The sequence below is a fragment of the Colletes latitarsis genome, chromosome 11 (genome assembly GCF_051014445.1).
Source record: "Colletes latitarsis isolate SP2378_abdomen chromosome 11, iyColLati1, whole genome shotgun sequence".
NCBI lineage: Eukaryota > Metazoa > Arthropoda > Insecta > Hymenoptera > Colletidae > Colletes > Colletes latitarsis.
In genome coordinates, this window is record NC_135144.1 from 13,727,579 (window position 1) to 13,744,036 (window position 16,458).

A 16,458-nucleotide genomic window follows, 5' to 3' on the forward strand; every position below is an offset into this window, starting at 1 on the left:
TACGCTTTAGAACATTATTTCACATCTTTACTCTACAACCCACGATAATAGAAACTAATAAACTTTGCTTTTAAAAATGTTTCTAACGAAGTGAAAAATTTATTGATTCATCTGAATTATATTATTACAATTTTTTGTCAATTTTCGACCAGTTAACTTGTTTTACTGAATTTATCATTGTTTAGTTAATCGAAAAAATAGAAAATTTTCAATTCTTACAACTTAATATTCCAATTTTTTACTTTGAAATTTTCAAAATAGTTAGTAAATATTTTTTTAAAACACAGTCTGATGAGAAAATGTTTCATATAAAAGTATTTACTCTTATTTTCATAAGATGAGAATCTGCAAAGAAAAATATAGGTTTCTATTTCAAAAAACTAAGTTGACTTTGGAATGGCCTTGAAAACACTTAGAAAATAAAAATGGAATAGTACGGGTTTATTTCCCTTCCAAAATCAAGAAAATTTCTTTTAAAAACACATAGTTTCCAAAATGTTTCAATTCTAAAATTCCAAAATTTCCCTACCAACAATTCAAATTTTCACTTAAAAAAGATAATAGTTCCTTTCCAATAAAGCATCTCAAAACACCAAGGCAAAGAAACCATTAATTTCTATGTCTAACAATTCCGTAAAAAAATTGAGAAAAAATTTTCTTCGTCCAAGCTGTACATTTTTCTGAACTGTATTTTAATAAACGAAGATATTTAATATTTTAATGCAGCTATGGTTTCCCAGGGGTGCCCATAAAGTCCATAGGTGGCGTTTGGGGATGTACAAGTATCGAGGTTTTAGTGCGCGAAGCTGACGGTGGAGTTAAAAATAGAAACCTCGAAAGTTGTTCGTATCTTTCGCTACTGGCGAGTTATGGTTGTTAGCGGAGGCAGCGAGCATGCATTAACAGTACTCTGGACGGGCCGGTGGTTCTCTGATCCCTCGATTTCCGCCTCCCTACCCCACGAAAGACGCTCGTCGAAGAATTCTCAATGCACGCGACTCAGTTCCCCGAGAAACTTCGTGAAAATTTCATCTTCCTCCACGAAAGTGTGTGTTTTTGTGTGTAACCATCCACCACCGATCAAACTGCAAATATACCGAAGAGGAATAGCTACAGAAATCATGTTCACTGTCCTTATCGCTGGATTTTGCACGGTTTGTACCAATTTCCCACATTTTGCGCGATTTTCTTTGAAAAATTGAAAAATTTTGAGTTTCGTGGGATCTCGTTTGAATTTTATAAAATTTCCGCCATTTTTATTGAAAGACCGCCTCCATTTGCAAAGTTTCTGTGTATTTAAATAAACTTCAGCTCTTTATATTCTGTAGAGGCGAAAGTGGGATTATAAGAAAGGGTAGAAATATGAGACACTAAGGTTTTGAGCCCTATCCAGTACTGACATATACATGAGAAAGAAGCATGATGATCATAGTAACATCATATAGCCGCAGCCATCGTTATGTACCATTATTCATTGTCCAACGAACCCTTATTGCTTTTGATACAACTAAAAGTTTTTGCGCGTAGGTGTTCAAGTGCAATTTCTGTTATTTACTTTGTGATTTAAAAAAAAGAACAGGAAGGTATGTTAGTCTATAATAATCGCAGTTTCATAATATCAATGGGGGTTTAAAGTTACTGTGCGTTTAATTATATTATAATGAGAAAAAAATAACATCCGGAGATGGTAGCAATATGAGACATTTGATATTAATGAACCTGGATAGTTTCGATCAGGATCAAATGATGCAGTCTGCATGTTTTGCAACACTAAGTTTTCTGAAGACACTAAGGGTGAGCTGTGGATCCAATGTTTGTCCTGACAATTATGGATCCATTACGATTGTGCATAAAATTTTAAACTTGTATGATATTAAAACTTTTCTGTAAATCCTTTAATGCTGTTTCATATTACTACCCCATTTTTTGGATGTCCGATCTTGCATCAATCTAAAAAAAGCGAAAAATTCATAGGTTTTGCAAGGTCCACAATATTGATATTCACGCATCTTTACATCAAATTCTCTAAATCCATCAAAATTTTTTAATTTGTTCTGAAAGTCTCTAGGTTAAAAAATAAAAATGATACCTTACATTCCTATCGCTTCGTCTAGTTATTAATCGAGAAATTATGATTTTTGTGAGAGTTTTAAAGGAATTTTATAGTTTACGATCCAAAATCGAGAATTAGCTGCCATTTTAGAGCTGAAAAAGGGAAAAATAAATTAAAAAATGTGAATTAGTTTGCAACCAGTGCTAGCTGCGACCGCCATTTTGGAATATTTTTAACCATTTATTTGAACCTTTTCCCATAATTGCTCGAATTTTTGGACTGGCTGTTTAAAAATAAATTTCGCAGCCATTTTGAAACATTAAATTCTTCTTCTAGCGGCCATTTTGTTGTTCAATGATTTTTACTCCCGTTCGAATAAATAGTTTCAATTGTTCCGTTATCTTATTCAATTTTTCTCCAGATTTTCGCTTCGAATAATTGAAGGAATTACTCTGTCGCCATTTTAGAATTCATTTTGGAAATTTTGATTTTAGACCGTTGTAAGTTACATAACCTAAAATTTGTTTCGGTACTTATTTTCGTAAGCTTGTTAAAATTCACAAATTCTATTCAAATTTATTTCCCTCGACGTCTTAACTTGAGAATTAATTTTTCTAGTATCATAATAATAAATCCTCTCACCAATACATATATGCGTGACGTGGCAGTCAAAGTGTTAAATTAGTTTTGATTGCACGTGCAACAACACGACACGCTAAGAAATTCGACGCGACGTCAAGTGGACCGCGTAGCGTAACCTGATCCGGGCTCAAATATCAATAACACAATTATACCGGGTGAGTCGGTCACTATTGTGCTCACGCGAAGCACAAACGTCTTCACTGCAGTAACCGTCAGTCTATCGTGCAGCGTCACGGGCTTTGAAGCTCATTTACTTTTGTATTTTGCTTAACCTAGGCGTCAACACGCGGTAAACAGACCAGACTGATGCTAAACTGCTTTGTAACGGAGATTATAAGAATCGCGATTTGCTGTTCGCGAGCCTGGCTCGTGATATTCACGTTTGGGCCCAAATCTTCATCACGAGTCGGACTCGTTAAAGTATGAGAAAGAGTTAACAAAACTTTACCAACGTGTTTCTGAGATTTTTTCAGATTAAAATAGGACTATGCACGATTTAATTTGGATAATATTTACCTATTAATATTAATTGTATATTACCATTCACTAATATGTAAATAAGGCCCAAATTATATCGTCTTTGGTCTTATTTTAATAAAAAAAAACTTGCAAATATACAGGGTGTTCGGCCACCCCTGGAAAAAATTTTAATGGGAGATTCTAGAGGCTAAAATAAGACGAAAATCAAGAATACTAATTTGTTGATGGAGATTTCGTTAAAAAGTTATTAACGTTTAAAGTTCCGCCCATACTGAATTTTTTTCTAGAAAATGGGTAGAATTTCGGGGGTAGGTCTATTCACCAAAAATTATTGTAATTGACTCCCGCAACTGAAAATAATTTTTTCAGAACGATTTGAAAAACTTTTTCTTCGTCGAAAAATTTCAGCACCTACCCCCTGTCGATTTTTCTTAAAAATTCGTTTTTGATTTTTAGTAATTTCATTTGACGCCCTACAGAAAAGTTGTGTAATACTTTTTTGTAGGTACCCATTAGCTCTACTTCAGAAAAAAGTTTCATTGAAATATATTCACTATTGTACGAGTTATGGCCACTTGAAAATTGGACCACTTTTATGGGGTTTTTCTTAATTCACGGGGTTAAGAAACAACTTTTCGAGATTTCTTAGAATTTCTACATATTCTCCATTAAAATACGCGTTGTTTGCTTTTTTAAACATTAAAATCCTCCAATCCGTTCAGAAGTTATGACGTTTTAAAGATTCGCATGAAAATTCGGGCAGACATTCCTGGCCAGAAATTCGATTTTCGGTAAGGAATTTTTTTCTCAAAAACGCGGAGGAATTCGGGGATATGTCTATTCATCAAAAATTATTGTAATTGACCCCTGCAACCGAAAACAATTTTTCCAGAACGATTTGAAATTTTTTTTTTTCTCCAAAAATTTAGGCACCTTCTCGAATTTTTCTCTCGAAGATGGTTAGGATTTCGAGTGTATGTCTATTCACCAAAAATGATTGTAATTGACCCCTGCAGCTAAAAATATTTTTTTTTGAACGATATAAAATTTTTTAATTTCGCCGAAAAATTTCAGCACCTACCCCCTGTCGATTTTTCTTAAAAATTCGTTTTTCATTTTGGATAATTTTATTTGACGCCCTACAGAAAAGTTGTCTAATACTTTTTTGTAGGTACCCATGAGCTCTACCTCAGAAAAAAGTTTCATTGAAATATATTCACTATTGTAGGAATTATGGCTGTTTGAAAATTGGACCATTTTTATGGGGTTTTTCTCATTTTGCGGGGTCAAGAACCAACTTTTCGAATATTTTTGCGATTTGTACACATTCTCCACCAAAATACGCGTAGTTTGCTTTTTTAAACATTAAAATCGTCCAATCCGTTCAGAAGTTATGACGTTTTAAAGATTCGCATGAAAATTCGGGCAGACATTCCTGGCCAGAAATTAGATTTTCGGTAAGGAATTTTTTTCTCGATACTGAGTAGGATTTCGGGGGTATGTCTGTTGACCAAAAATGATTACAATTGATCACTGCAACTAAAAATAATTTTTCTATGACGATTCGAAAGTCTTTTTTTTTACCCAAAATTTTCAGCACATAAAGGATTTTTTTTCTCAAAAGTGGTTACGATTTCGGGGATATGTATAATGACCAAAAATGATTGTAATTGCCCCCCGCAACCGAAAATAATTTTTCCAGAACGATTTGAAATTTTTGAATTTAATTGTTAATAACTTTTTAACGAAGCCTCAGTCAATAAATTGATATTCTTGATTTTCGTCTTATTTTGCCCTCTAGAATCTTCCATTAAAATTTTTCCCAGGGGTGGCCGAACACCCTGTATATCTTAGCAATACTAGGGGCGGAGGACCCTTAGATCTAGTGACTAACGGGCCTTGTGACTTACAGACGATGACTTATCGACGTCTGGCCTATTGGTCATCCAACACTTTTCTATCGCTTCAAAGAATTTTGAATTTTAATTTACAGCGTAACAGACTGCTATAGGTTTTCAAACGGCATCTCAGAAGTCGAATCCTCTTTCTTGGAAGCTGTAAAGAACAGAAAAGGGCGCACTGATCGCAATCGACTACGAAATTTGGAGTTTCGTAGGAGCTTAATTTCCAAACTGACAGACTTCCCTTGATGATTGAGCTGTCCTTCCAGGTTGCGGCCACTGTTGCTCAGGATTACGAGGTGTCTGAGATCCAGTGCAGCGGCGCAGGATCGGCCGCGGACCTTCTGACGGCGAAGATCAAAAGACCGATGAGTTTCAGGGGGGTGCCGTTATTCGCCGACGACAGGGCTGCCAATCCCCTCACAGACGTCCATTGCCAGATCAGGCCTGACCCCAGCGACCCCCAAGAAGACAACTACTTCCTCAAGGTCACCGATTTCACCAGGTGTGGCATCCTAAAGAGAAACGTAAGTCTTTTCATCAATACTAGTATGTAGATTATTTAGATTATTTAAGTTACAACAAATAAAACAATTGATAATTAACGAAGTGTACATTTGCCACCAGCACTAGTAATACTTCCAAACAGTACTCTTTGCTTTGTGAGACACTAGAAATACAAATTGTTTACAAAATTATTAAATAATTGGTCAATTCACACCAAATCGATCACTTTTGCCCCTCGATTCCTGAGATCTTGTTTAAAATTGAATATTAAGTTTCGAATTTGTTTAAAAGCTATAGGCCCCTGAAATTTACGACTTTTGTGAAAATGTATTGTACTTAAGAATTTTTATTTTGAAAACCATTTATCATGATGTACTTTTTCAGTTTTATTTGGAAAGGTTGACTTTTCTAAATAAATTGGAAATTAACTTGAAATCGACTGGAAGGTTTCATACATTTCTATTTCTTTTCGTAAAATTTTATTTAAATGAACGAAATTGTAATTTTCTTTTAAAAAGATGGATTCATAGTGAATATTGTAATTTCTTTAAATTCCATTGAAAATGCGAAATCGAGGAGTTATTCGAGTTTGTTTGGTTGTTTGGAAAATGATGGTTTTACTGATTTTAGGGTTTCATTCACTTACGAATATGGTTCCCCACGTTCCCTGGAGTCGTCATGTTAGCCGACCAGGAGTTGATCCTTATGTGTCGACCACCGGAACCTACGTTACTTCGACACAAAGCTGCTGGATTCGCTGGAACCTTGTGAGTCCTTTTCTCTACATTAATTAAGATAGATTTATAATTAATACTAATTTCTCTATATTAGGAGACAAATTACTGAGGGCAGTTATTGGTTTTCTTAGGTCTTACGTTTTCTCGATTTTCCAAGCTTCTTTCGTTAATGAGATTATTTTCCCTGTCGTAAATAAACAGTAAAAATCTTACGAAACCCACTAAATCCCGAAAAACTAGAATTCTCCCTTTACCAAGTAATTCTCAGTCCACACGATCGCTATGCTTTCCAGTCCACACGGGGCCCGCGTGTCTGGTGTAGTGGAGGAGACTCCGGGTCGTCTAGAATACGAAGTGGCCCTCTATCGAGAGGCCACTGGCAACTCTTCGGACTCTCAGGGATCCCAAACCGTGGACCAAGCGGTCCCTATCGGAACAAAGCTACAATTAAGAGCCAGAATCAGCCCTGACAGTGCTTGGGGATACGTGAAATTGTTAGAAGTTACTGTTAGTCCGGATCCTGACCAACCACACGCCCCAGGAAGCGTGGTTCTTGTGAAAGACGGCTGCAGGAATCGAGACTTCGCCTCGATAATCCCTCACCAGCCCGCTAGGTACAGGGAGAGGAAGAATGAAGTCTTTTTGGACTTTGAAGCATTTCTGCTAAGCTCTATGAGGGAGAGATCTACTTTGTGGATCCATTCGCAAATCAAGGCTTGCATGGAGCCGCAGGACTGCCAACCGGTAAGCTCTATGATTCTAGGAGAGGTAAAAAGAGGGGGTTCCAAGATAGAAATTGGGGCGTTCCAAAGTAGAAACAGAAGGTAATCAAGTTAAAATAGAGAGTTCCAAGGTTAAACGTAAGGTCTTAAGATTTCAAATGGAAGGTTTCGAGTTAAAATAGGGAATTTCTAAAATTAAAAGAGGAGGTTTGTAGAAATAGAAGGTTCCATAGTTAAAGTAGGTAGTTCCAAGATAGAAACAGGGGGTTGCAAAACTAAATAGGAAGTTCTATTGTAAGTTTTAAAAAGAGGCCAAAATAAGACGAAAATCAAGACTACCAATTTGTTGATGGAGGCTTCGTTAAAAAGTTATTAACGTTTCAAGTTCCGTCCTTACTGAATTTTTTTCTCGAAAATGCGCAAGATTTCGAGGGTATGTCTATTCACCAAAAATGATTGTAATTGACCCTCGTAACCGAAAATAATTTTTCCAAAACGATTTGAAATTTTTTTTTTCCGTCGAAAAGTTTCACACCTTCTCGAATTTTTTTCTAGAAAGTGGGTAGGATTTCGGGGGTATGTGTAATGACTAAAATTGATTGCAATTGACCCCCGCAAACAAAAATAATTTTTCCAGAACGATTTGAAATTTTTCTTTTTCATCGAAAAATTTAGTTGATTATATTTTCGGTAAGGAATTTTTTTCTAGAAAGTGGGTAGAATTTCGGGGGTATGTGTAATGACTAAAAATGATTGCAATTAACCCCCGTAAACGAAAATAATTTTTCCAGAACGATTTGAAATTTTTCAATTTAATTGTTAATAACTTTTTAACGAAGCCTCCATCAACAAATTGGTATTCTTGATTTTCGTCTTATTTTGGCCTCTAGAATCTCCCATTAAAATTTTTCCCAGGTGTGGCCAAACACCCTGTATACATATATGTATACATACAATTAAATTTAAATACTCGCTTAAAGAAGACCAATATTAGAAAATTCTATTAATATTTTCGAAAAATAAGTAATATTCTCAAAGGTGAAAATTTCTTGCCAATTTTATCCTTTTTGAAAAAAAATAGCCACAAATATTTATAAATCAAACATTAAAATCAAGAATTAAAAATGTTTTCTTGGAGAATTTGCATAATAACCAATGTATTATTAAAACGTTTATACATTTGTTCGTAGGATTTTTGTCTGGATCTGTTCGAACCATCGGGACACGGAAAAAGAAGAAGAAGGTCGTTAGAAGAGTCGAAGAAATTTCTTCCCAAACGCAAACGTTCAATAAAAGAGTATAATGACTCTACTGCCTTCACAAAATTCAAAGAAAACATCGAATACACTGTAATGATGCCTAATGGTGAGTTTAAAAATTAATTTTGACACACTTTTTTGCATTAATAATCTTTAAAATTAATTTTGCATTTCTTATAGAATAGATCAATTTTTAAACACTATTTTATAATAAATAAACAATTTTTTAGAACTATTTTGTAATAAATGAATAGCAATCTTGTTAAAGTAACGCATGCTATACATTTCTATTTATACTAAAAAAAAACACAAACATTGAATTGTATGGAAAATAATTTAAAGACTTTTGTGGCTTCGGTTTGACGAGTCTAATTTATCTTTTTGCAGATTTGTATCAGAAGGTCGCTGCTGGATTGGAGAACAGCTGTGGAAATTTTGTGTACGTCGCCACAGGATTAGGTGTACTTCTGGTTTTATCGGCGCTAATTATGTGTTATCTGGCGTCTCGTTTGCACAATTTATCTTCGACAACGTTGAAAAACAAATCCATCGACGAACTAATTACAGATCGGGCTAGGAAATATTGTGAATCTACACAGGGCTACACGGGACGATCCACAGTACAATAGTGAAATGCGGTGGGTGTTGATTTAACTGATCAAACACACAGAACTATGTAAATAAATAGTATGTGTGTGTGGCAGTCATAGATGATGTAGGTATAAGTATATTATATTTATAGTAATATATTTGGTTTATGAGAGTAAGATTTTTGATTGCAAAATCAGACTTTATTCATTTTTTTACGCAGATTTATGTGATTATGTGGTTTAAATCGTTTTTTTAAAAAAACAAAGTATGAATAAACAAAAACGATTTTTTATTAACTTTTTAGAATTCGAAAATTCCTTTCCAACGAAATATTTTTACTCTAATAATTTGAGACCTGGAATAGAATTTTTGGAAATTTCTAGAACAATAAACATATATTTATTTTAGATTTTATTTATTGATACAATTTTTATTTATTCGAATAACACGTTCGAATAAATAAAGATTGCAAAATTCTATTCTGGATGGTGAATAACGAATAAAAATCAAGAATAAACACTTTATTCATCGTTAATCTATCACAATAAGAATTTGGTTGAACGAAAAATTATTTTTATAGGCATTTGCATGAAAATTTATTCGAATAAATAATACCATTAATTTATTATGAAAAAGAAATAATTATTTCGCGGAATTTTATTATTATTAATAAATCTCGTTATTTATTCGAATATATTTAAAAAATGCTTGATTAAACAGAATTTATTCGAAAAATCATTCGAATAATAAACAAACTCAGTCGCATAAATAATTATTGGGTTTACTGGAAAATTGTGATTTCTTAAACAAAAGAAAATAAATATATCTTCTCATTATTTATAAATATTTAATTTACAATATAATTTTCATACAAATTAAAAAGTTTCAATTTCAATGGAAAAAACATATTTTCCTCCATATTTTTGAAACAATTTCCAGTAAATCTAATATTTAAACAATTAGTATACATAACATATAGTATATTTAACAGTTCAACAAGTTTTATACAATTAAATAAATTCACCATACATTACTGTAACATTATTTATAACTGGAAAAATCACAGAGATTTAAATTTACATTAATTAAAATCAAACTCGTCCACCTATCATACGTTTCACAAACCTAACCGCACAAAAGACCATAGTCTTACAAATTTCATTCGTGAATAATGAATTAAAAATTTATAAACTAACGTAATAAATTAATTTCTACACTTCAACTTTTTAAATTGAAATTCCGTCAACTTTTTACGAATAAATCTGAATTTTTTTGATTGAAATTCAGACAAACATTTATAAATAAATATAAATTTGTCAAAATTTATTTAAAATAAATATACAATTTTTACGGATTACTCACAAATAAAATTTGTTCTCCCACACTGTGGAATGTTAATTATAATATTTTACTTTCCACAATTAATTTCCCACTAGCATTCAAGTCTCTCCACAACTCTGTGTAAACTAATTATAAATAAAATTCATGCGTGCAGTGCTATTACGTGACCTGAAACAGTGCGTTTATTCATTCAGTAGCAATAACTATACTCATTATTGTTCGCTGGTTTCTTCAACAATTCACACATATAACTTTGACACAGTGTACATACACAAAAAACATACACACGCTCAAATATTTATTATACTTGTACTTTAATAATGTACGTTGACTTCTTAGGTTTATTATTTATTGCAAAATAAATTTTCTAAATTACTTTTTCTTGCTCGCAATTATTTCACCAAAACCCCCTAAACCACATACAAAAATGTTAACTAATTTTAATTATTATTACACAATCATTCTATTTCGTTAAATAAATTAAATGCGTGCAAATGTTTAAAATAGTACTTTAAAATCGGAATTTCAAGTGGAGCAGAATTTTAAATTAAAATTTTCCCCAAATTCCGTTAATTTAAAACTTCAAATTGAAAAATACTCGATCGATTGATCGAGCTTAATAAAGATTTCCAGCTACGAATCTAAAATTCTATTCGATTGACTAAAATCTGTAATATTTACGCTCGCCAATAAAAATATACACGGTTCCGAAGAAATTGAAATTATAAATATCTAATGTGATATATGTATTTACAAACCATCTTCGGTAGAACTATTTCCTTTTCTGGGCCTCGAGGAATGCTTCATAGACAGCCAGCTCCTTTTTTTCTTTTCGGAGGTTTCTATCTTCAAATTCCAACCTGAAATTATTAATGAATCTAACGAAATTAATTAAAACACATACTTCCATTTAGATGCGACAATTTTAATGGAACCTGTGAAAAATAATATTAAATGCAATCTAATAAAACACAAACATAACTCAATTGCAACAATTTTAATATACCTATGGAGAATAATGCGTTGTACAATTTTTTCCGTCGTCATATCATTCCCACTATCCAACAACTTAAACTTATTCCTCCTTTTCGGTTCTGCATAAGGATCAGAACCATCTTCGCAAGGCATGATAGGAGTCTGACCATGGCACACGATTGAAACATCGAAATGCTCCATAAGATCCTGCGTAACTTCATATGGGGCACCAATAACTACCTCGTTCACATACTACGAACACAAAAAATACATTTCTCTGTAAACCTCAATTTCTCATAAAATCAGAACTCTCACCTTGCATGCTAGAACGCTGAGTACTCGTTCATGTAAATTCATAATTGGGTGATTTCCACACTTGTATCGGTTTACCACAGGGTCCGTGTGGAGTCCCACGATTAAATAATCGCCTTGTTTCTTTGCAACCTCTAAGAAGTCTAAATGTCCTACGTGGAAGAGATCAAACGCACCAGCCACGTAAACTATTTTGTCTCCAGGCTGGGGACTCTTTCCGTCGCTGAATTGAATTATCTTCTGTGTGGTTGGCAAAAACTGCGAACAGCCTGTCCAGGGGCTTCGCGCAGTTCGATCCTGCCCCATGAAGTTGCTTGGTTCTTTATCAACGGTGTATTCGCTGTCGCCTTGTTTGAAATGTTGACGAGTCATCAGAAGCATACGTCCGACCATGTCTGTCGTTGATACGCCAGCAGTTCGTTGCACTTCTCTGCAATGAGAATAAATATTAACGCCAATTGGGATTTCTTTTCACTGTGAATTTAATACGAATGGATTCTGTTTTAAACGTAAGAACCAATTTCAATAAGTTTCGCTAACAGTTGTGTCTGTGCAGGAAATCTACCTGTAGCGACCAGCTGCTTTTACTAGGTGGTAAGTATCCACTCCATCAGCTGTTATGGTGATGTCATCGCCATGGACACAGAAGTCGCAATTGTACTTGTCTAATGTGTCTAGTGTGGTCACGTAGGGGGCTCCTTCAACCACCTCATCCACCCATTTTATCCCACGCACCATTTTGTACCTGGGGAGTACACATAAGTTGTGTTCAGTGATTTATATTTGTTTTATTTTAGAATTTAGTCGAGTTTCTACTAGTTAAATTTGAACAGCAGAGTTTGGAAAATTGGAGTTTAGAATACGTTGACGAAAGTACGTTGGCCTTGCCAGCCGTGCCGAGGGCCTACCGACTTTTCAGCTAGCGGGCCCGCATAGAAAATTTGGCAGACCTCCAAAACTTTCATCTCGGGAAAAACACCAGGGATGCCGGATCGTCAGGGCTGGAAAGTTCGAGGAATTCTGGCCTCATGGCACCCCCGCTACGACGACACTCGGTGGAGGGAGGATTGGTACAGAGATGACGAGGTGGATGGTCGCGGGCGTTTTGGGCAGAACATTGTCGAAAACGCTATAACGTAGCCATTAGAATAGAACAATTTTTGTAATTACAAACAGTTGACATGTGGGTGTTGAATTTTCATTAAATCTGTTAATTTCGTTGAACATTGCCAGTTATTAGTCCCCTACCAGGGTAGTCCTTCGGTTCTTAGTAAATATAGTTTAGTCTGCACATCAGGTACAAGCATCCACATTCAAGCAATTCTTTTAAGAAAGTATGGAAATAACAACATGAATTAGGAAGATACTGGATATTTTGATGGTTTATTAGAGTTGGGCAGTGAGTTTGTAAAATATCAGACTATTTTGGGCATCCTTGCAGCACAAACTAATTGCAAGAAAGCAATGCAAATGGAATATAGAGCTTTGTTAGGTGCAAACCCTATTTTGGAGTCACATGCTTTTTCACATTTTGTATTGCAACCTGGCACAATCATGCAACGTTTTGTTGTTTATTGGCTAATTATGAAATTAGTAGAGATAGTTTCTCTATAAGAACACCCGAAACCTTGAAACCTGTCCACATTAAATTGCAGTACTGAATATTTTCAATAATATTATGTTGGAATTAGAAATTGAGGTTTTTTTAAAAACATACCTTTCTTCTTCTGTGAAGACTGGTGGACCTTTGTGTTTAGTGATTTCTGCATCTGTGTGCACACCGACCACCAGATAGTTGCCTAATGCCTTCGCTTGACGCAGGGAATTTGCATGACCAAAATGCACCATGTCATAACTGTGTCAAAGAAATAATTGTCTTTAAAATAAACAATTTTGTAAAAAGAATGACTTTCAATGAGTTCTAAATTTGAAATTTATTAATAATCAACTACATAACACACATATAAATACATAGAGTACACAAAGAAAATAGGGGTACAAAATACTACCATAAAGAAACAACTGAAGATAAAATATTGACTACAAAAGATTCTAAAAATTATAAAACAAAAGCTATAAACACATATGCAGTTTCTATCTTGACATATTCATCTGGAATAATACAATAAGCTGACACAAAATTGGAGCAACTAAATAGACTAAAACTGTATTATGAAAGATTCAACCATAGTATCAGCCAAATGCAAACTATGCAACAAACAGAGGATATGCTTGGCCATAGGGTTGCACTTATCTACTAATAATAATAATAATTCGAAACTCGAAATTTGTAAATTCAGAGGCTGGAAGTTCAAAACTTGAAGTTTGTAAATTCAGAGATTGGAAATTCAAAACTCGTGAACGATTGAAAATTTAAAAATTCAAAAACTCTCAGTTTTAAATTACTGAATGATTAAAAATTAAATTAAATTAAAACTTCGTAACAATTGAAAAATTTGAAATTTATGAACAATTAAAATTTCGAAATTTCGAGAATCGAGAATTGTAAACTATTCAAAATTTTTAGATTCGAAATCTGTGAATAATTGAAAATCATTATTATAATACAATGTAAAAATTTTGAACTCGAATATTTAAAAATTTTAAACTCAAAACTCATAATTCGCAGATATTAAAAATCTCGAAATGTCAAAATATCGAAATTTGCAAACACTTAAAAACTTCAAATTCAAAATTCCTCAACAATTGAAAATAGTATACGTGGGAGTATTGCATCGATTATTCTTGCATCATTACAAAAATACCATAGTCACTAAATTTCAAGGTAACTTACCATCCGTCGCACCACACTCGAACTTCTTTCTTTTCATCAGTCATAGCGAAAACTATAAATTTCTAAAACACTATGTGAACTTTTCCTAAAGTAAAATTTTTTTAGGTTAAATATACTAATTCTTTCAACGATCAGTGCTCGTCGAAGACTTGCGCGTAGTGTTATCAGGCAATAGACCGGTGTCATGAGCAATATAACCAGACGTCAGCCAGTGTCATCAGGGAACTGCCCCTCCACTTACACACTCTGATGCAGAGCCACGTGTACATGAGCTTCGTACAACTTCGTACAGCTTCGGACAGTTTCGGAGAATAGAGAAAGAAGACGAATGTGAGCCTTTCCTTCTCGCTCTTGAAATAGCTGGAATCTGACTTGCGTCAACTGGCACACGATTTCGAGTCTCGATTGATTTTTACTTTCTGACCTACGTAGGTGTAAGAAAAGTATCATAATGAGATAAAAATGTCGAAAATATTTGTTACGAAAACACACGTTTTAAGACCCTTTGATCATATTTCAAATATTAAAAAAAAAGAAGAAATTTCTGTTCTGTGCTCTGTGTACGCGCGTACATACGTATGTTACTAACACAAATCACGGGAAAGATGGTGTTTTACATTATGAAGGAAATATAAAAAATTGTTATTCGAGGTAATAAAGGTAAAAAATCTCATAGATGCATCAATTTTGATTAATATACACACAAGATATCGAAATAACAGAATGATTGTTTACTTTTTCAAAGGATACGTTAGGGCAGTTTTCTGTTAGACTGCAATTATAGCACAAGCATTTACGCGTAAATTATGCATCGCGCGACGCCGCGATGTAAATCGCCGTGTCATTTCTATGATAACGCGACGTAAATTAAGTACAATATACCGTGACCTTGTACGAAAAAACTTGGATTGTGTCGCAGTTTTATTAATTACGTCCCGTATATTTTTTTTAGATAGCGTTAATATATAGTTGGCCGTTCGATTTATCTAACGCGATTCCTTGTTTATGGTTTTTGATTTCTGTAAATATTATTTTCATTTATTATTGGATGCAATACATATTTTTTTATTTTATTAATCAATATTGTAAATAATACGCGAGATTGCAATTACGACATACTACGATGTACCCTGTTGCACCTACGATGCAGTATCATAGGAGTAACAATGCGGAACATATTGCGGCGTCGCGTAATGCATAAACACGAAAATGCTTGGCACTGTAACAGTAGTCTAATAGAAAACTGACCTACCCTATCTTTTAGAAATGTAAACAATTGTGTCATTCTTTCAAAATTAACACGGTTATCGAAAAACTTATCGAAAACAATCATTATTGATCTACTTTTACTAAATATAATTAGTTTACAGTACTGACCAAGAGTGAACTCTCATTTTAATAAATTTTATTTGTTTACAAATTCTAAATATTTATACTTTCTTGTTGCGGGTTGCTGTATGGAAGAATGGTAATCCAGATAGCAGGAGTTCAGAAAAAAGGAATAGAGAGGGAAGCGTTTCTTAAATAGTGTTCAAAACGACAACTTTTACAAAAACGACAAATATAAAATTATAACGAAACTGATAGATACTAATACTCAATCGCTTAAAAAGCCAGAAGCAAAGGCTCGAAGCTGCTGAAGCATCGGAGCTCACGTATACGTGGCTGTGCATCAGAATGTTTAAATGAAGGGGTAATTCCCCCATGACATCAGTCTGCTATCGGATAACAATTGTGTCACATCACTCTGACTCACTTCTTGTAATCTCTAATAAACTGTTCTCCCATTTTTCTATTCGATTAATCGGAACATCCGATTATCAATCGATTTTTTATACATTTTTCGAATTATTTTTATTCAATCGAACAATTTCTTTGAAAAGTTATTTTTATATTTAATATGTTATTCCCATTAATAACATTTATTTTTTTATCCATTCGATTACTTAATTGATTATGTAATCGATTATACGATTTAATTATTTTCTATATTTTTTTGAATTATTTATTAGTCAGCAAATTAGTGATATTATTTATTTGAATAAATAACAATTTAGTTTATGTATTTATTTATCAATTTATTTGATTATATAATCTATTATACAATTGTATTCGATACGTTCTCGAATTCTATTTAATTGAAT

At 33.6% G+C, this 16,458-nt stretch overlaps 2 protein-coding genes across 2 annotated transcripts; one reads left to right on the plus strand and one right to left on the minus strand.

Moving 5' to 3' along the window:
* The first annotated feature begins 742 nt into the window (after positions 1–742).
* Positions 743–9,810, plus strand: LOC143347871 (uncharacterized). Its single transcript, XM_076777464.1, has 6 exons — positions 743–1,154; positions 5,346–5,603; positions 6,214–6,350; positions 6,614–7,064; positions 8,233–8,407; positions 8,689–9,810. Exons 1-6 carry the CDS (start codon positions 870–872, stop codon positions 8,928–8,930), a joined length of 1,548 nt encoding a protein of 515 aa, XP_076633579.1. The 5' UTR covers positions 743–869; the 3' UTR covers positions 8,931–9,810.
* On the minus strand, positions 9,810–14,537 carry Pect (phosphoethanolamine cytidylyltransferase). The gene is made up of 6 exons (XM_076777466.1): positions 14,315–14,537; positions 13,238–13,375; positions 12,086–12,265; positions 11,524–11,950; positions 11,240–11,460; positions 9,810–11,093 (listed from the first exon to the last, which is right to left on the minus strand). The coding sequence occupies exons 1-6, from the start codon at positions 14,356–14,358 to the stop codon at positions 11,006–11,008; spliced, it is 1,098 nt and encodes a 365-aa protein (XP_076633581.1). The 5' UTR covers positions 14,359–14,537; the 3' UTR covers positions 9,810–11,005.
* Positions 14,538–16,458: the final 1,921 nt, after the last annotated feature.